Source organism: Vidua macroura, chromosome 3, assembly GCF_024509145.1.
Source record: "Vidua macroura isolate BioBank_ID:100142 chromosome 3, ASM2450914v1, whole genome shotgun sequence".
NCBI lineage: Eukaryota > Metazoa > Chordata > Aves > Passeriformes > Viduidae > Vidua > Vidua macroura.
The window spans coordinates 88,424,329-88,445,601 of NC_071573.1; the positions used below are offsets into that span (position 1 = coordinate 88,424,329).

The following is a 21,273-nucleotide window of genomic DNA, read 5'->3' on the forward strand; positions in this document are numbered from 1 at the left end:
AATCTAACCTGACAATAGAACAGTTTTTAAGAGGTGTCTGATTGTTACTTGTGGGTATGGTTTAGTAGTGCCCATTTTTTCCCATTTGACACAGGTAAAGGTGCCGAGAACTGAGATATTTGGGTGTGCCTATTATCACAGATCACAGAATATTCTGACTTGAAAGGGGCATAAAAGGATCATCAAATCCAACTCCAAAGCGGATAGCCCATATGGGAATAGAACTTCGGTGTTATTAACACCATGCTGTAAACAACTGAGCTAATCACAGGGTCAAAATATAATAGGAAACACCAGCATGTGGTCTAGTAATGTAATTTGTCTCAAATATTTTTTTCTTTCTTTCTTTGGCACAATTCTGAAATCTTTGGCACAGCAAAATGATGATTCTTTCTTTCTTTGGCACAATTCTGAAATCTTTGGCACATCAAAGTGATGATTTTATTTTCTTTCCAAGTTCATCTCTTTGTATTACGTTTTAAAAGAACAAAATATTTTAACAAAATCTGTCTCCTACCATAAAGTTATTAACATTGGAAAAAACTCTAAGATCATCAAGTCCAACTGTCAATGTAGCACCGCCATGTTCACCACCAAACCATGTCCCAAACTGCCACATCCACATGTTTTTTGAACACTTACAAGATGGTAACTCAACCACTTCCCAAAGCACCCTGTTCCAAAGCTCGACTATTCTTTCAGTGAATAAATTTTTTTAGTATCCAAACTAAACCTCCCCTAGTGCAACTTCAGGCCATTTCTTCTTGTTTTGTCACTTCTTACCTGGGAGAAGAGACTGACCCCCATCTTGGTACAACCTCCTTTCCGGTACTAGTAGAGATGCATAAAGTCTCCGCGGAGGCTCCTTTCCTGCAGACCAAACAACCCCTGCTCCTTCATCCACTACCTCTAGGACTTGTTTTCCAGACCCTTCACCAGCTTTATTGCCCCTCTCTGGATTCATCTAGCACTTCAATAACTTTCATGTAGTCAGAGGCCCAGAACTGGACACAGCATTCCAGGTGTGGCCTCACCAGTGCTGAATACAGGAGGACAATGCCTGCCCTGGGCCTGCTGGCCACACTATTGCTGATACAGGCCAGGATGCCACTGGCCTTCTTGGCCACCTGGGCACACACTGGTCATGTTCAGCTGCTGCCAACCAACCCCTCCAAGTCCTTTTCCACAGGGCAGCTTTCCAGCCACTCTTACCCCAGCCAGTGGCACTGCCTGGGGGTGTTGGGCCCAAGGGCAGGAACCAACACTTGGCCTTGTTGAACCTCACACAACTGGTCTTGGCCCACTGATCCAACCTGTCCAGATCCCTCTGAAAAGCCTTCCTACCCTTCAGCAGATCAACATTCCCACAAAACTTGGTTTCATCTGCCCATGGCCCATGCCCTATTTTAACTCAGAAAGATACCCTTCAGTTTTATTTTTTGACTTTTAAAGTTTATATCAGTGGATTTAGAACATCCATGTCACAGAAATCATGGGTGTGTTCCAAGCAAGCATAGCAACGATGTTCATCAATGTGAGCACAAAACAAGCAGAATGCAGTTGGGAAAATATAAATCACAAATATACTATGTACAAGTTGGTTTGTGCAAAAGTTGATTTGACCAGATATGGTAGAATATACACATAAATAATTTCATTTGAAGTACTGGTATCAGTGGAGCTGTTCCACACTCCAGGGCAATCATACTAAGTGTGACTTTAAGTTGTTAACTTTTTTTGTTATTTTTGCTCCAATAAAATATTTCAAGCTTTTAGTTTGTCAGAAGAGTGTAAGACTATCATTACAGAAAGGTCGGGGTCAACTGCTCAATCTGGACTCACTTCAGAGTTCTGACTCTTAATTTATTATATTTCTAAAGTGTATTAGAAAATTAAATAATTTCCCTTTGCTTTTTATATAGATCATAGCCCATATATCTTTGAAACTTAATTGTCTCTGCCTGTTTCCAAATTTCAATAACAAAAATCCTAAAATGCAACAGTTATTTGCAGTCTCTAAACACATGTAGATGCCACAATGCTGGTACATTACACATTTCACCATCATGCTGTGGCAATTTATTTATGCACTCAGGTTTTAAAACACTCCTAATGTTGTTTTGCTGTCTGTTAATGTCCTCCAACAATTAGTAATAATACTTCTGTAATTGCATTAAAATACAAAGAGTAACAGACTGTTTATTTTACTTAATGTATTACAGAGATACCAGTGTGATTGCTTGCCTGGATGGGAAGGAAAATTTTGTGAAAAGGAATCAAATGAATGTAATTCAGAGCCTTGTAGAAACAATGGCACCTGCATGGACCTTTTCAACAGTTATCGGTAAGAGTTGCACCTTTTCACTATATGATCATGTTCCAGGAAGGCCAGGCTTCCTGGAACATGAATTAATGGCCATCCAGCCATTATTTTGTTTCCCAGCTTGGGAAGTAAACGCTATTACACAAATGGGCAAAGGACTTGTGTCGTGGACACAGTGCTTCCCTGTACTTTCATGTGAAGCCAGCAGATACAATAACTGGTATATATAAAATTAAAAATAAAAGAAAGGAAAAGAAAAAAGTATGATTTAAAAAACATTTAGCAAGTAACCTAGTTTGGAACAGTACTTTGTCAGAGAAAATCTAGTTTCTCTTTCTGTCATATTTGCTCTATAAGCACAAGAGATTTAAAGAGTAAAAGTAGTGGTAGTGGGCATTTGGATGAGGAGATTATATCATTGCTGCCACCTTGTGGCTTAAAATACCAACAAAAGAGTAATTTAACTAAAATTTATATCCCCTCAGACAAAGCAAGAGGATTTGACACTAATCATATTTTTTTAACTTAAACCCCAATCTTTATTTCATGCACACATGCATTTATAGTTTAAAAATTATTTTATTTCAGTAGTATGAGGATTAAGATTCCATAAACAATCTGGGAATCAGTTTCTCCTCCATGAAGCCAGGGTTTGTCTATATTATGACGTCAATACTTGAAGAGTCTTATAAATTCTTAATAGACACTGATGAGGCTGCATATACAGCTCAGTGTAATAACTGTACATGGTACATTGCTAGTTGTTGTACAATGATCATATTCCTGGTGCTACAGACAATAATCAGAAAGGAAACTAACCACAGTTGACAATGGAGAAATTATTCCCCAAATAACTAAACATAAGTAAGTTAAATAACATAATATATATAACATTTTAAAAAAGTTAATTTATATTCAGAACTTAACCAAAATTATTTGTGATGTCCTAGAGCTGTATTTTTATGTGGTATTAAATGTCTTAGTTTGGTAATTTTTTTTATTCTAATTACAAAAATTATAGCAATGTTGAGAAAACCTTAAAATCTTTTTAATTGCTTTTTTCCCACTTTTTAAAGCCTGTTGGAATGTAAAAAAAAATTGTTAAATAATTTAATTTTTGTGGTTCTTATTTTTTCTGATGCTTGTAGTTCTTTGTAGTCTACCACCCTCAAGGACAGTTCTAGGTTAATGGATCTTTTGCAGCCATGAATCTTTACCTATCCTTACATTTTCCCAATTTTTCCAGCCTCTAGAAGTATTATATGTATTGCAGAAGGTAACAGCACTTCTTCTGATTTTACTTATAGCTGGTTCAACTACTTATGCACAAATCCAAGGACTTCCTTTTTTTTATTGAGAATAAAAATGCTCAAGAAGTACTTTTTCGGGATTTTTCAAATACTGAACTGTTACAGAAAATGTTTAGAACTGTTACAGAAAATTGATTGGAAGTGTATGCATCAGGCATATTTTTTCTCAGAGCTATTTGTTCTAGTTGACATAATGGAACAGGTAAATTAGATATACCATTGAATCATCATATACAAGGGGCAGGTTACACCAAACAAAACAACATTTTCAAAGACACCTGGAGTTGAAAGTGACTCTGAGACTTGGCAATACCAAGGAAAATTAGTATAGCTAAAAGTTCTATTTTTATATTATAAAGCAATTTCATTTCAATCATTAGAGCTGTCCTTGTTTGTACTCAGAATGCTAAAAGACCATAATTACACTTAATTTAAAAAATGTGTTGTTTTTATTACCTTTGCTAATACTTTTCTCTTAAAAGCTCTAAGACAACAAGACAAAGTGTTTGTGTTATGGTAGCTAAGCAGTGGCAGAAACTGGTACCTGAACCTGAGGAAATCCAGCCATGTCTTTAAACTTAAATGTAGTTTTTAAAACAGGATAACTGGATTATAGTTGCCTAACAGAAAAGATCATTGCAGTTCTTGGGTTGTGCCCAGGCATTGTTTTGGACAGGCATTAGTCTGGACCAAAGTCAGGCCAGGAAGCGATCTGAGAAATCATCAGTGATAGGCAATAAAGTTTTCTTGCCTGTGGCCATGTTTTGGTGCTGTTTATTTTCCTGCTGGAAGTTGAGCTGCTGGAAGCAATACTCAGAATATTCTGAATTTCTTTGAAATTTTCCCCACCACAACTGGTACTTGATACCACTTACAACTTAAATTAATGTAAGGGATAGATAAATTTAGCTTTCTTTTATGCTTTGATAATCTTCATTAGTTTACTTTCTCGTAAATATTTTCAAGTCCAACTGAGAACATCAGTTACTTAAAAACTAAGTAATTTATTGTGCAACAGCTTAAAAAATATATTTTTGTATAGAAAGAAAGTGAATATAATGCAAAAAGAAACATTTTCTTACCAAAATCAAATCTGTGATAAAACAATAATTATGCAAAACATAATTACTATTTTAAAACTTCACTTTTGAGTTAATTTTCTTTATCTGAGGCTATTCATTGTTGAATCTTGAAATGAAAACTATCTGGCAAAACTGAAGTATCAACAAATCTGTCACACTGAGTATCTTTCTTTATGGATTCCATCATAGAAAAGTAAATCACATCCCAAGAGGAAATAAAGAAAAATAAAGCCTTCTCAGATGCATATTTTTATTTTAAAAAATCAGGTAAGAAAGATTCTGAACCAATAGTCAAGCTTAAATTGTTGGATGTGAATAGTTTTTAATATGTCCCCTTTCATTTGACTTGATTTATGTTCAGGTGATAAAATGAGAAATATATTTTTCTTCCTTCTAAGTTTTCAGTTTGTCTCATGGCATGTGGTAAATATATTAATTTAGAAAAATTTCATGCATATATTTCATACATCTATTTCCAGTGCCATGTGATTTTAATTCTCATGATAACATGAAATCTCAAACTATGGCTCTGAACATGTATGGACAGATTCATCTAGTATCAGCTGAATTCCTTATTTCTTCTCTATTGTATTGATAATTCTGAGGTTTAGCCTCAGTAACATCAAACTCTAATTAAACCCCCTGTGTCTCCTTTGTGGTTACCAACTTTTGAGTGGAAATCTATACAACTCTTCTTGCCAAATAACAGGCAACATAATTCTATGGATGAACTGGAGTTTCTAATGATGTAGAATAGTTTGGAACTTGTCTGTAATCATTATGATATTAGAACTTGGAGAATTAATCAAGTGTCTTTCCAAAGAACTCAGTTCTTTCTGTATATTCACATTGGAATCCACCGATTCATTTTGTCAATTCTTGTTGTTAAGTTTTTTATAAAGAATAAAAATGGTGCCTTGCTGCTGCTTTTCTGTTTATGACATACAAATAGACTTCTCCATACTAAACAGGAATTTAGACCTACCTAAGTATATTTTCTTATGTCATTTATCTATCTTTTATGTTTTATGACAGGTTCAGTGTTTTCTTCAGTTGAGTACAGAAATGTTATCCTTTGTCAGAACTTGAATCCATCTACTAAGACACCTTTTTATTATCTCAGGGTAAACTAAAGTCCAATTCTTAATGCTATCTTATCCACTCTTGATATTTTATTTTTGTAATCAAGGCCTCTTGCTAATTTGTTTGGGTTTTTTGTTTGTTTTGATTTGGATACAGACATTTTTCCTGTCTTCTCATTCTTAGCCTTGATATTTTCCTTATTGCATGTTTTCTCTACATCCTGTTTGTGCAACTATATCACAGGCCTCTATTTATCCCTTCACAGTTATGGACGTCATAAACCTGGCTGTGTTATAAAATGCTGAAAGCTCTCCTTCCCACTAAGTTTTGCAAGGACAAAAGTTGGTAACTGCCAACATCACCTTAAAATTTGAGGCTCAAGTTCCTTAAGCATTTCTGAGAAATTACTGCTAATGTGTACCAAAAAGTTGTCTGTATTTAAATTATCTCCATTTAAACTCTTCTGTACTTTATCTTGTCCTGTAGGAGGCCATGGTTTTCCTAGCTCCCTGTAGATTCCAGCTGAAAGAATACTTTATGCTCATAGAAGAGGGTATTTTGCCTGATTTCAGAACTCATCTCAAACTGTGCTAGTCTTCTTTAGCAATGCTTCTTCAATTAGTAACCATGCCATGATCATCTTTCTTTGTCTTTACTTTGGTAATGATTTATGCCAGCTGACAATCTGGATAAACATACTGTCAATCAGAGTCAGCTTATCCTGCCTCCTTGTTGTTACTTTCTAGTACATTTCCGAGTACAACACCTTGGCCTGTTGCTTCCCTCTTTGCTTCTTAACGTTTGAAGCCACATCTTTTCAGAATAATAAAATAGCTTTTCATTAGTGTAACTTGTGCTAAGCTCTTAAAAAAAAGACCAGTCTTAAGTCATTAGGATATATTCAGTGTCATGCATACTTAAATTGCAGTACTGTTACAGAAAATCAGCATACTGTTTTGCTTCTTTTTTCCCCTTCTGGAAAGGATTTATTTGGAAAAACAAAGTCAAAATCAGCCGCTGCATTTTCTCAGAAATATGCAAGAATTGCTCCGTGGAGAGTTGTAGAAGCAGGTGATTCCTAAGTTCGGGATGTGTAAATATCTGAAAGATCTATAGTAAAAGCATGCCTATTTACACAGTGTATTTTAAAGATATGTTCATTTCTAAATGAATGAGTTTTAAACTATAATGGAATTCTAAAGGAAGTCGCTATATGATTATAATTTTAATGTTCTTTTCAGTGTGCCTTCTGTTTTTAGTCAAATTCCTTTTAACTACTGCTATACTCTTCCTTAATTGTTTTCCCCCAAAAGCAAGAAGCATCTTTTCCCATAGATGAGTATCACCTTGGTATTCAATGATCCCAGATGCCAAATGTTTAAGTATTTTTATTGCAAGCAGCAACTCTTATGTGTCATTTCTTCAGGGCTCTTTGGCCAATTCTTCCTCTCTTGCTATAGAGACATTTCCCAAAACATTTGTCTGTTGCATTTCTGACTTATCTTTCACTCAGAATTGTAGAGTTTTTCTTTCTTAGTACCAAGCTATGTACCTGTTTCTTACTCAAAACCACCTTTAAAAGATTCATATGGGCAATCAGGAGTTTACTAATGAGTTAGCTAATGAAATGCGTGAAAGCACAAACAAGTGTTTCCTCCGCAGATAGTGTTTTATAGTTCTTCTCTGGTAATACTGCTAACAACTCGAAATGTGTAGTGGGCTTGTTGTTATACTGCAGTGAAATGAGCTTTAGGGGTTCTATTGCCTTTAGCAAAAAAGAAAATATTGCTGTGCTACCTCAGCAGCATCTAACAGTCACTGACATTCTGCACTCCTTAGGGCATATTTTAGCCCATAATTCAACAATCTTCTCAAAGAACAAGAACATTTTTGTTCAAAATCCCAATAAAACATTACAATTTAAAAAAACCACAATAAGTGCCTGGAAAATACCTCCCCCCCTCCAAAATTAGCTCATCAACTTTTTCTTCTTGAACAGTAGCATTGTTCCAGCTGGTATATTTAATCATTAGGTGATATATTTAAATAAATGTTTATAATGCGTTTTGTTTACAAACACCCAAAGAAACACAAAATTATAATTCAATGAACTCACAGGTTAAATGGAGGGAGTTTAAACCAGTTTCTAAAATAATAAAGTACCTCAAGCATAGCTTTGAGAATGTATGAAATGTAATATAAGTTACCCAAATTTATCATTGCTGTAGGGCAATTAAACACTTTCATTGCAAATAATGTACTAATACATGAGCAGAGCTAACAAACAAAGCCATTTTCACAGCAGTTTATGGGCTCTGGCTTATGATATGCTAAGCTTCCTGGGAACTCCTGGGGTCAACAGAGGACTACTGTGAAACTTTGAAGAGCTTCAGGGTGCCTGGTGCTCCCCAGAAGGGATAGCTACAGAAGGCTGTGACTGCTAACAAGCTGTAGCAGTGTCCCACAAGCTTTGTTGCCAACTTTCCTTGATTTATGGGGACTTGAAGCTTTTTGTTTCCAGCTGACTCCACATTAAGGACAGCCAAGCATGCTTTCAGCAAATGCTAGACAGAGTGTATATAACTGCCAAGCCCAGAGCACAGCCAACAGAGTAGAAGAGGCCAGAAATTCCACTGAGGACACTGTGTACTTAGGTAGTGAGGTGCTGCAGGGCACTGTCACTGACCATCTGCAGCTTTTGTTCTCCACCCCAGCCTCGGGCAGCTGGGGCGCCCTGCTAGGCTCTGCCTTTTTGTGAGGCCGCGTGTGCGGAGGCTCTAGGGATGAGCCCTAGATGGGTTATGATGAACCCTAGGCATGGGTTAACCGCTTTCGTAGCCGTACGCTGAGACAAAGCAAAGGGACGAGAAAAAGCACACCTTGACTGCGTGGCTGGAGAACTTTTATTTCCCTTGTGGCTGCCGCGATGGCTGGAGCGGCTGTCCCTAGGCGTGCGCGCGGACAAAATGGCACTGGGACAAAGAAAGCATGGGGTTAAATAGGGGGCGGGCAGACAGGGGCGGAAGCCCCCCTCGCCCAACGGGGACAGGCAACAGGGGAGTGACATGGATCACGGCAGCCAACGGGAACATAACAAAGGTGGGTACAGTGTTCTGGGACAAATGGGATTGCAAGGATGGGGTGACTGACACAGAACTTTCAGGAATAAACAGGGGGTGGCTACAAGACGGACATGTAAGAGCTCCTGTGGTAGACAACTTGGAGCGAACCATTGTGAGGGAAAATGGGGGTACATAGAACCGACTAACTAACATTTGTTAAAATCCCTAACTGAACCAACCCGGCATACAACCATCCACAGGAGTAACTAGATCAGCCCATTAGCGACTTCAAACCAGACTGAGCTCCTCAGGGAGGATGCAGTTCTGTAGGCCTGGAGCTGCAGAAATGTCTGGAACCTCTTGTTGAGGCTGGGATCGGATGATGTCCTTGCCTGGAAGAAGCACTTGTATGCTGGAAGAGGATCTGTGTTGCCAAATAAAGGAGCTTCAGGAGGCAGTCAGCAGTCTGTGAAGCTGAGATGGAGACAATATCATACTCTCCAAGACCCTACAAATACAAGAACCTGAACTCCCAGACACAGTGAAGGAGAACCAGGAAGAGCCTTTGCATAAGATTTTGGAAATGGAGACTCCAGTTGCAATGAAGGCTAGAAGCCTGTAAGCTTGACAACAGGATGAGGGTTCCTGTCCTAACTGCGCTCTGCCACTACAGAGTAGGCTCAGTGACCCGGTACCAGAGCACGAACTAGAAGCTCTTTCCAGTGAAGCATCAAAATCAGCTAAACCTGAGTCATGAGGCAGCATGAGAAGGAAGGATGAGTGATGGCAAACACTGGGACAATCTCTGCTGCAGGCTCCTGATAGGAGATAGCCTGAGTCCTGAGGGAAATGGCTCAAGTCCTTGTGAGGCCAGTCTTGGTTATCTCTAAAAAATCTTGGTGACAAGGAGAGGTTCCTAAGAAGCGGAAGAAAGGTTATGGAAATGTGTCAGAGAATGGATGGACAAAGGAAGAAAAAAAGAAGGCTAGGAATGGAGAATGTGACTGCTACTTTCAAGAAAGGCAAGAAGGAGGATCTGGGCAACTGTGGATAACTTAGCCTTACTCTGGTCCCTGGAAAGATGATGGAGCAAATAACTCTTGAAACTGTTTCCACACACATGATGGAAAATAAGGTGCTCAGGTGAATGTTTTCACAAAGGGGAAAGCATTCCTGATGATAGCATTCAATGAGATGACTGGCTTGACAGATAATGAGAGGACTGCGAATGCTGTTTCTCTTGACCTTAGCAAGACTTCACACGCTACCATAACATCCTCATAGACAAAATATGCTAAATTGCTGGACACAAAGACCATATTCAATATAATTCATCCTCTCATCACATTATGTAGCAATGACACTAAAACTGAAATTCAATGGCTTGTCTTTTGTAGCTACAGTTCTGGTCAATAACAAAAATGCTGCCACTACATAGTAATCTTGGGTGAGATGTCGTAGGATGTGATGATGTGTGGGATGGTGAGAATTAAAAATAGAATAAATAGAATGCACAAAAAGAATGTCTGAAAAACGTTTTCAAGACAGATTTCACTACCTCATTATTTCTAATCCTAATATTATAATGCTTCTGTTGCACATGATTCATAATAGACTCATGCCTGCGTGTTCTTTTGCCCTTCATTTAACTGCTCCGTTAAAGAACATGAACATTTTTAATTTGGAAAATCTTAATAAAATAGGAAGTTTAAACAAGCAAATAAACAAAAAATGCTGCTGACACTTTAAAAATGGCTCATTAGAAATGAATGTGAAAACCATCTGTCTTTGTTAGCTACAGATTAGATATTTCATGCATCAGCAATGTCTAATACATGCACAAAGGAACAAAATTTTCAAGGATTATGGGCATTGCTGCTGACATTATATCCTTTTGAACCATGGAGAAACAGTAATAAACAGTTCCACATAAAAAGACAGGGTGTAAATCCCATTCTCATTACTATAAAAACTGTACTTTTTCCTTTGACTTGAGAGGTCATTAGTAAAATCTACGCTTCACTTCTTGGAAGAGATTTCATTGGTTTCATAGGCATTGATCCTTTTTCCTATGTTCTTAAAGCACTTCTAAACTGGTCAAAGGTAAAAATTTTTGTAAATTAAATGTGTCAGTTTTATTGTCAAGATGTTACATGTCTTTATTTTGTCTTGAAATTACTTCACAGCCAAAAGAATACCAAGGTTTCATCTTCAATTATGAGGCATTTTCTTTTGAAGTAGAGAATTATTTTCAGAGCATAACAGTCACAGTATCTTAAAAAAAGTTAGAATGGGATGGGAACTAAAAAACTGGGTTTGGAGAAGAGCATTATTGTTTATTTAGAAAAAAGAATTTTTAAAAAGTATTAGTTACTCAGATAAAACACTTGCATCTTAGAAATAACTGGTTATATATGACAGTATAATATGAAACATATGTACACATGTAAAAATGATACATTAAATGGTTCTAAACTATACACAACGCAATTAGAAAATCAACATTGGTTTCCCCACCACTAGTTTCTATAGGTAATAAAATTTTAGTTAATTGTCTTTTTGGATTTGTCTGGGACTTACACTGTGTGCGCTCTGTTAGATCAATAGAAGCATTACAGGAGTTTATTTAGACTGCAATTACAGATTGTACACTGTTAGAGGTCCTCTATAAACCAGTGCTCACTCTTCAGCAATAGCAAGCAGACCAATTCGGGAACAGTAACTGTCATATTTTCTTCTACTAAATGCCAGTTTGTAGGAAAAAATATAGGAAAAAAATCTATCAGTTATAGAAGTGAGCCTTTATCTTTGAAGGTCACAGGTGGAGAAAAGGGACTACAAATACAAAAAATCACAGCTCTCTGTGAGCATCCATAAGCATTGTTACATGTAGGTCTCTTGGACTTGTTCATTCCCTGTCTGGAAGGGACAGTCATAAAATTTTCATAGGTTTGCCCTATTGAAATAACTCAGTGAGACACCCATAGAAGAAAGTTGGGTTGTTTATATTGCAGTAGATATCAAAGGTAGATAAAGACATAACTGACTCTTGGAGATGAACTGAAAATAATTTTTGTTGTTTGCTTTTATAGCTTATATCAGAACAATAATCTTTATAAGGACAAAGGTATTTTTTAAAATGTTGTTTGCCAGGATATGACAAGTCAAATTTGTTTTTTTAACAGGATCTGCAGTAGAAAAATAGCTACGTCATGTGTGTCTGCAGTATTCGAGCAGTGCAGTGCATATTTGTTTTGCTTGTCTATTTTTTTATAACTTTGAGAAGTACTATCTTGCTTGAAGCTGTTTTTTTTTTTTTTTTTTTAACTCTTTATATGCTTGGAAATGGTAACACTCCTTGAAGAATTTTTTCAAGGGTTTACTCATATAAATATTCTTTGGCTAAACTAATCAAGATCTGTGTTAGGTGATTTTTTGTCAATTTAGTCTTGAAAGGTGAATTGTTATTGCCTCTGTTATTTTTTTGAGGTTACAATTCTCTTGCACTATTAGGTAAATGGTAAAATCTTATAATTTGGCATATTAACGAAGGTCAGATTGTGCAAATCCTTTTTTCTTTTCTTTCTCTAATAACAAATGTGAAAACAGAGACATCTCTGCTTCTTAATCTATTTACAAAGTATTTTCTAGACTGCCAGTATTAATTATGACACTCTCTAGCCTTTCCAAAAGTTTTATTTTCTATAGGCTCTTTTGAAAATCTGAGTTATAATGTTGAAGTTAGCATGACTGCTGCTGAGTTTTGAAAATGTTTCAATAGCTCTCTTGAAATATATAAATATAGATACTATATGGTTAAGTGATGTCATGATGATCTAATATATTCTGCCATAATAAATACTGTATCTATCCTTGGTTATCAGTTTTTTATAGGCATCTAATTTGTTCTAGGCATAAAGTATTCCATGTCTTCTATGTTTTGAATAAATAAAAAGAAAAATGGGAAGAAAAAAGAGGAAGAATACATTAGTCAATTGTTCAAATAAATATTTTCTTCCTTGGATCAGATAGTGCTTTGATGTCAGACTGAGCCATAGAAATATTGTTTCTTCTATGATCCTCATCCTTGGAATTGAGTAGGCCCCAGGTAAACATCAATCAACAATTCTGAAACATTTTCCATAGAATATTGGAAACAGTCCTGTAAAACTGATACAGACATCTTGCTTAAATGACTTGCAGAGTTCAAAAACTGCAATATGAAAGAGACAAACATTTCTTTGCTCATCTACTCAAATCATTATGCAGAGGTCATTTGCACAGACTTCTGAATTGGTGCGCATTTTGTTCAATTTTTTCTCATGTCAAATTCTCCAAATGTCAAGGTAATCTATCTTCACAGTTAGATTTGTGTTATTCATGCTTCATAAAAGTTCAGAGTTGGAGCATGATATCTAGCCCTTCATGTTGCCATGCTAATTATTGCTAATAAAGATTGCAATTGTAATCACCTTTGTTTGGCCTTTTCTGATTGCCTGTGGTGGAAGGAACAGACCAGAAAAGATCTCCTTTACTCCCCTGAGCAAAAGTCCTTTCTGCTGTGAACACTCTACCCAAAAAGTTCATTTTTTTCTTTCTGCAATCAGTGTAATCACTGTATATAGGGTGAAGAGCTTTGAGGTCAATTGACAGAACTACAGCTGTATTGCTTAACTTCCCAAATTTAACAAATGTTTCTCCTGGAGGGTCTGTTACCTGCATTCAGGTGATAGCTTCTACTTTTTCAGTGCAGCATTTTTCTTCCTTTCAGATTTCTCAGGTCAAAAAGGACTTGTCTCAAAATCAATACTAAAATGCTGTAAGAGTTACCTGTAACTCTCAGAAAATATCAGAGCAATAAAAACCGAGGAAAGGCATTGAGCTGCTTTCCATAACAACTAGGCTCTTTACACAGCAATCTTGAGTAGAGGAAGAGATTTCTAAGGGGAAATAGTGCTGAAGATACCAGTTTCCACAGGTGCAGCAATAAACCCAGTTGTCATCAAAGACCGGCATTAAATTAAGAGAGCAGAGCACAAGCAAACAGGCAACTGGGGAGATGGAAACCTTTTATTCAAAATCCTTGAAAGATGTAGAGTCATCCTGATAGCTGATTTATTCAACATCTGAGTCTAACACATTAATTTGCTGTAACTCTTGGAAGCCACATTACAACTGATTCCCTCTGATTCTTGAAAGAATGAAATAATACTTCTCTTTTTTATTCTACCAAAGTGAATCAGTAGCACCCAAGATATTGGAGGCATATCATTTACTACTTACTTTTCATGGTAGCATTGATTTATTGATTCTCGGTTTTTCAAATTAAGGGTTTTCTCCTTGACACATCTTTGGAGAGGTGCTGCCTGTTAAAAAGTCTGCAAATTATATATTTTCTCTCAGATTGTATGGTGAAATCTTGAATTACCTTGTTGCTGCTGTACTGGTTGTTGTTCCAGTGAGGAATGAAAGGTACACAGGCAAAGAATGCAACTCTTGATGTTAGTGACCAGAGATGGTAAGATAAAAAGGCATTTACGTCCTTTTCCCTTTGCATTTCATCAGGAGCAGAAGGAAGTCTATTGTGGGTTAAGTTAATAGAGGATGTTACTCAAAGAGCAGCTTCACATGCCAAAATGCATAAACATTCTCCGTGGGGGTCTGCCGTAATTCAAGAAATTAATGCTGCTACTCAGAAAATTGTTTGACACACAGAACACAAATTTAAACAGTCTTTTCTTTCTCTTCACCCTGTGCTGTGTGATAACTTGCTAAACTGCATCCCAAAATTTTCATATTACTATGACATCCTTTTTGTACATCATGGTAAGTTTCGGAGATGGAAGTTCCTAAATTTTAAGGGATGATTCAGTACTCTTAAATACTATTTTAATTTATTTTAAAAAAGTTGTACATGATAAACAGTTTTTCTAACACCTTAGATAATAACCAAAACTGTAAAACAAGAGTAAAAAATGCACCCAAACACTGGAGTAATTTTTTTGTATTTTTAAATTAATTTCTACTGCTTCTAAAATAGGAATTTAAGTAGGCAAGACTAATGGGAAGGAACTTCAACAATGTTTTTCCCCATAATGGTCTATGAACTAGACTGTTGATACCACACCATGTTTTATTTTCTGGTTCAGGGCCATATGACTCAAGTGATCCTCCCATATGACAGCAATAATCTTCAGTTTTGCTTATTAATGTTTTTACTTGTTTTGTTGTCTTTCTTAATTAAAAGTATCAAAGTATTCAGCACTTATGCTTTTAAAGCACAAACACTCATTCAAATGAGACAGCTGAACTAGTGATTTTTAATTATTTTAATGTTTACCAGCTGAAACAGATAACAATGTAAATTCATCTGGCCTTGTAGATAGGACGAATTGCTGTTATTTAGATAAATAAGGAAAGAGTTTGATCCAAAAATAAAATGAATGTGTACCTCATCTCTGGGGTCCAGTAGCCTGAAAGTTGCATCCAGCCTGATATAAGATGTATCTTATATTCTGGTTCAGGAAAACAGAAAAAAGAAAACAGCAGCATGAAGAAAAAAAGGGAGTTGAAAGTATAAATATCCTGTGTAGCATGTAAAATTCTGTTTCCTGAAACAGAAATGTGTGCATTTCAGCTGAAATAGAGCTTAAAGCAGAAGCTGAAATATAGTTTGCTGTCTCATTGAGCTGAATGTTACCTTGTGATTGTGTGAACTCATAGCTTCAAATGGAGAATTAAGGAAGAAATATATGGAAAACAAACAAATACAACTTTCTCTATCTGTTCCTCTAAAATATGTTTGTTTGGGTTTTTTTTTTTTTTTTGTAGTGTAATGTTCCTGAATACACAGAATATCAGGAATAAATTTTAGTTACTGTTAACAAAGGGAAGAATATGAGCAGAGAATTATGGGAGGAAAGTATACAGAACAAAGAAAGTTATCTTTAAAATAAAAAAAAAAGAACAATGATTAAAAGTCTGAAGCAATTGAACTGGAAGGGAATGAAAACTACATAAGCCCTTTGAAGGCTTTCTGTATGCATCAAACATGCAAAAGACACACTTAGACAATATTAATAGAGTAGCAGAAACTTAATCTTTTTATCTCTCTTCCCAACAATATACCTCCCAAATAATTTTTCTCCAGTTTGGGGCCAATATCCATGCATGTCTGTTATTACCTGGTACCATTCCCCAAGTACTTAGTCTATGTTTTCTTAGCCACCACTTCAAATTCAGCTTGTGTAGGTAGTGTATATACTTCCCATAAGCCAATATCTACACCTCAGTTAAATTAAAAAATGGCAGGTGTGTGTATGACAAAGATAACAATGTTTTTTCCCTAATTTTAGCTTCATTATTCTAACAGTGGATAAAGGCAGGTGGACCTTCTTTGAAGTATAATTTTTGCAATTTATGTTTACCTATCAATTTACTCTGTGATGGAAAAACTGATCTTTGGTTAATTACTGATTAATCCTTTGGAGAGAGCTACATCAACCAATTCCCTCAGGACCCTGGGGTGCATCTCATGGAATTCCATGCACTTAGGTATATTCAGGTTCCTCAAACCTGACCTTCTAAAATGGGAAGTACTTCAGTCCCCTAGTACCTGGCATGAGCTTCAGAGAGGTGTGAAGTGAGATTAACAATAAAAACTGAGGCAAATAAAAATGTTGAGTATCTTCTCTCTGCTGATTGTTGCCAGTTCTCCTGTCTTATTTATTGCAGCAGTATGTTTTCTTTAACCTTACTTTTGTGGCAAACATACCTGTAAATCCCTTTTTATTCTTTGCAGCTCTTGCCAAATTAAGCTCCAAATGGGCCTTAGCTTTCCTAATGTCACTACTACATACCCAGATGACATCCCATATTCTCCCCAGGAGATATGTCCCTTATTCCTTGCCTGTGCATTTCCTTCTAACACTTCAGTTTACCCAGGAGATTCTTATTAAGGGCATGCTGGTCTTCTGCCTTCTTTACCTGATTTCTTACCTGGGGAAATCAAGAACTGTGCTCTAAAAAAAAAAAAGTCCTTAAAGAACTCTGTTCAGATCGCCTTTCCCTGAAGGCAGTTTCCTAGGGGATCCCATGGACCCAAATACTGAAATCTAATCTAAACTGCTAATCAACTGAAAGTTTCCTCTCCTAAAATTCAGGGTCCTGCCTAGTCCATTTTTGTCCTATACCCCTCAAGATTGTTAATTCCATCAGAGCATAAGCACTACAGGCCAGGTTAACGCCTTCTCTAATTAGTAAATTGGTGTCACATTTGATTGGCTACAAATGGAGAGCTCTAGGAATACAGTAGGGAATTAATTATGGTGATGATTTTAAAGGCAGGCTCAAATGAATTTAGGGGAGAGGAGGAGAGACATAGGTAAAAATTGAGGAGATCATCTCGGGGTGGCATATGAGAGTCGAGAACTAGGAGCACAAGAAGAACTTCAGAGATAAACTTGTGACAGCTTTTTCAGGTTGAAGCTGGTGAAAGAAGTCTGGTAGCTGTCTGTGGAACAAAGAACATATTAAACTTTCAGAGTATGAAAGAAAAAAACATGTTTGTAGAAGAAAGAAGAGACAGAAACATGAGTGTTTGAAGCCTTTGTAGTGACTGGAAGTGTATGTCCTTGGAGCTTTGTGGTGTGTGATGGTGCCCTAAATTTCAAGCTGCGCATGTATTGAAAGTAAGCTCTTATTTCACTACTTCAGATGATCCAACAGCCTCTAGCTTACAAGGAATAAATTTGTCACTGAGCACTGTGGTTTCTCAGGCTGTTAGTTGATTTGATTGAATGCACTAAACAACATAAATCCTTACTGTAGAATTGCCCATTGTTGCATGTATTGTATGGCTAACATGCTGACCTAAAGTTCACTGAATGTCTTGCCATTTCTCATCAAGAATCTGTCAAAGAGGCAGTTGAATGATGGGCACACTGTAGATGAGGGTTCAGTTTAGGATTCCTGTTGCTTTGACTGTACCACTGAGGAAAAAGCAGTTCTGGTGCTTCTTAAATATTGCAATCTTTTCTGCAAAACCACCTTTATCTGTGGCAAAGGTAAGTGCTCTGATTGATATTTTCTGAAATGTTTTTTTATACAGAAGACTAAAAAGACCAGTTTCTTGTGTTTTTCTGGTGTAAATAAAGAGGTCTAAAAGAAAAAAAAATGGCTTCTTCTGAAATTTGTTCTACTCTGGAATATTAATCTACATTACTGCTTATCACAGAATATGCTGAGTTGGAAGGGACCAACGAGGATCATCATGTCCAACTCCTGCCCCTGCACAGGACCATCTCCAAGAGTCACACCATGTCCTTTTGTTAAGCTTTGGCATTTTTCCAGAGCTTCTAGCTGAGCTAGGTTGGAATAAACCCACCAATATGATTTTCTAATTGATATACAGCCACTTTAGAACTCTTAAGATTCAGGAGAGACTGCCTCTGCAGCTGGCATGCTGAAAAAAATGGTTTTGGCCCAGAGAAGCTCCTGCCAAATGTACAAATAATTGATAAAAGAGAGCAAGAAAAAAGGAGGCAGACTCTTCTCAGGGGTATCCAGTGACAGGAAAATATGTAGTGGGCAGAATATAAACTACATGAAATTCCACATGAAGATAAAAAAATAGTCCTTTTTTTTTAATGTGAGGGTGGTCAGGTGCTGGAATAGATTTCCCAGAGAGGTCTCCATCTTTGAGATACTCAAAACCAGGCAGGACACAGACCTGAGAAAACTCTACCTGTACCTATTTTGAGCAGGGCAGTCTAGATGAACCTCAGAAACTTTTTTCCAAAGTCAACAATTCAGGTATTCTTAAGACTCTTCCCTTGTGGTTTAATTCCTTAAAACCTTTAATGTAGGATATAAGGCAGGTGACACCTATATATTCCACTGGAATGTGAGAAGTAGAAAGGGAGTCTTTAAGCAAGTAAGAACCAAATTTAATACTTAACTCATCATATGGAGACAGAGGAACTTATTACATTAACACTACTTCTCTGGATACAATTCATGACTATAGCTTGCAATTTTTAATTCTGACTTTAATGTTAATACAGGTGGTAAAATATAAAACCATTAATACAATCTGTTTTTTCATTGCCATCTCCTTTTGGTTGTTTTTCTATGGAAAGCTTTTCAATTTATGGAGAGATGTATGGAAAATAAAGAGATAATACTTATGGAAGCTGGTTTATATGTGTTGGAGGAATTCTACACATGTCACAATCTAAGCAGTTAATGGGGCTTATATTATTAAAATGAATAGTTTACATAAAAGAGTCATGATTTGGTTTTCTAATATCAATGGGTGTGTTTGGATTTGATTATTGGAAAGAAAAATATTGATGTTGGCAAGATGGTAAAACAATAGAAAGAAATTCAGCTTTGACTATCTTTATATGGACTCTTAAAAGCATATATCAGCCCTTCCCCCCCCCCCGAGAATTCCAGAAATTACCTTGATTTTTCTAATTAAGTGAAAAAAATTAGTCATTTTGAAAAAGTGTTTGGATTTTTGCCTTTTGATCAGTTAATTTCCAAGAATAACAGCTATAATAGCTTAATCTATAATTTGCTTTTAATAGTCCTACCACCTCCTTACCTTTTTTTAAATAACAGTTCTCATTAACACAAAATTTTGTCTTGATTCTTAAAACTGGGCCTCAGGATGCCTCAGATGCTTCGATGTAATTTTTTTTTCACATTTAATGAGGATTCTAGTGACTTTTTTTAATAAGTCACTACACAGAAAGGAGTGCAAAAAGCTCTGTTATTAATTGTCTCCTTTGCATTAATATTGACTGTTGCATCTCAGCTGATAGCTGGCATGAAGCCTGGGTAGGACTGGCTAGTTGTGCAGTGTAGATAACTGCTGTGTTTCAGTGACCTGGTGTTCCCTGTAGTCATACAGAATAGTTTTGATAACTCAAAGGCAGTTATAAAACTCATTAAGGAAAAAAAAAGGGGAATGAAACGTGTTTAATATTTGCTCCTCTGCACCTCAGTTATGTCCATTAAGTCGCACCAGGTCAGAACTGAACCATGTTCTCCTAATACAAAGTGAAAGGCTCTCCACTTAATGAGCTTTTTAAGCTAAAAATGGAGCATAGCCAAGTGCTACACACCAATTTGTAGTAGTGCATCAGTAGTAATTTATTCACAACTTCATAAAAGAAGTCAAGAAAAAAGAGCAGCTGTAAAACAATTAACATCTGTTGGGTCAGAGTGTTCTCTGTTCAGTATGAGACATTTGAGATGGTTAATTTGTAAGAGTCTGATGCTTTTATATATTGACTACTTAAGAGAAAAGTCAGTAAAGCACTGATTGGGCATGCAGTGTTATTCAGTGGATGTTGCTTCTAGATAATAAATGCATTCTCCCATGTATAGCAAAAGCAGGTATGTTTGTCGTGCATAAGCAGAGAATAACAAAAATATTTATTTTTAACCATATTTCCAAAAGTATGCTTTAAGTATCATAAATGGTGAGTCCTGAAATGTGATTTTGTCAGTTATTTTAAGAATGTCTGAATGCTTTTTGATAGTAACGACTATCAGTTTTTAACATGAGACAAATACCTAATTTTTGAATCCTTAATGCTAAAATACTCAAGCTTTTAAAATTATAAATAAAAATACTTTGTAATATCCATTTAATTTCATGTGACATGGTAATTGTATCCAACAACTAAATAACATAGAACACAAAAAATCTGAAAGAAAAGACTGGGTTTTTTTAAGGGGGCAAATTTGCCTTTCATGTGGCAAGCAATACCTGTGTCTTACAGAACAGAACTACATAATAGATTCTCCATTAAATGTTTGTTATTTAAGAACAATTTCTTTTATCAAATTATAACTATAAAGATATATTTGAATGGTTTAATACCTGAAATCAATATTGATCAAAGTAGACAAGAACTGGAATAGTTCATCTTTCATATTGTCTCTTGTCCTGCCAAATAGCTGCAAAAATAAAATTAAATTCAATTTTATTTACAGTGAAAGTAACAGGAATGTATGACTCTTAAAGTACATAGAGGCCTCTTTTATTGCAGCTAGTGAAGAAATTTGTCTCTGCAAGCTCTGAAAACATTAGAAAATTATTTCCTTTGAATTTACAGAACCATATCATATCTATATTGTGAATAGAAAAAGATATTTATCTAGTTCATGAAGAAAGGTTCCTTACAATCAGATGTAATTTAGATTTTAGTCAAAGTTTTCTCTTCTGTGTTATCACTAACAGATCTTCAAAAAAGCATTCAAAAAAGAGAAAGAACACAATGAAATTAGGATCCTTCATGATTCCTACTTTCTTAAACATACTGGGTATGCTACCTGATACATTTCACCCCAAACATTGGTGTACTTACTAGTTTCACACATATGAAAAGAAGTCCTTC

At 36.1% G+C, this 21,273-nt stretch overlaps 1 protein-coding gene across 1 annotated transcript in view; it reads left to right on the plus strand.

Moving 5' to 3' along the window:
- Positions 1–21,273, plus strand: part of EYS (eyes shut homolog) — a 725,122-nt gene that overhangs the window by 266,041 nt on the left and 437,808 nt on the right. The window contains 1 exon segment of the mRNA XM_053974015.1: positions 2,223–2,344. Coding sequence (XP_053829990.1) covers positions 2,223–2,344 — 122 coding nt within the window.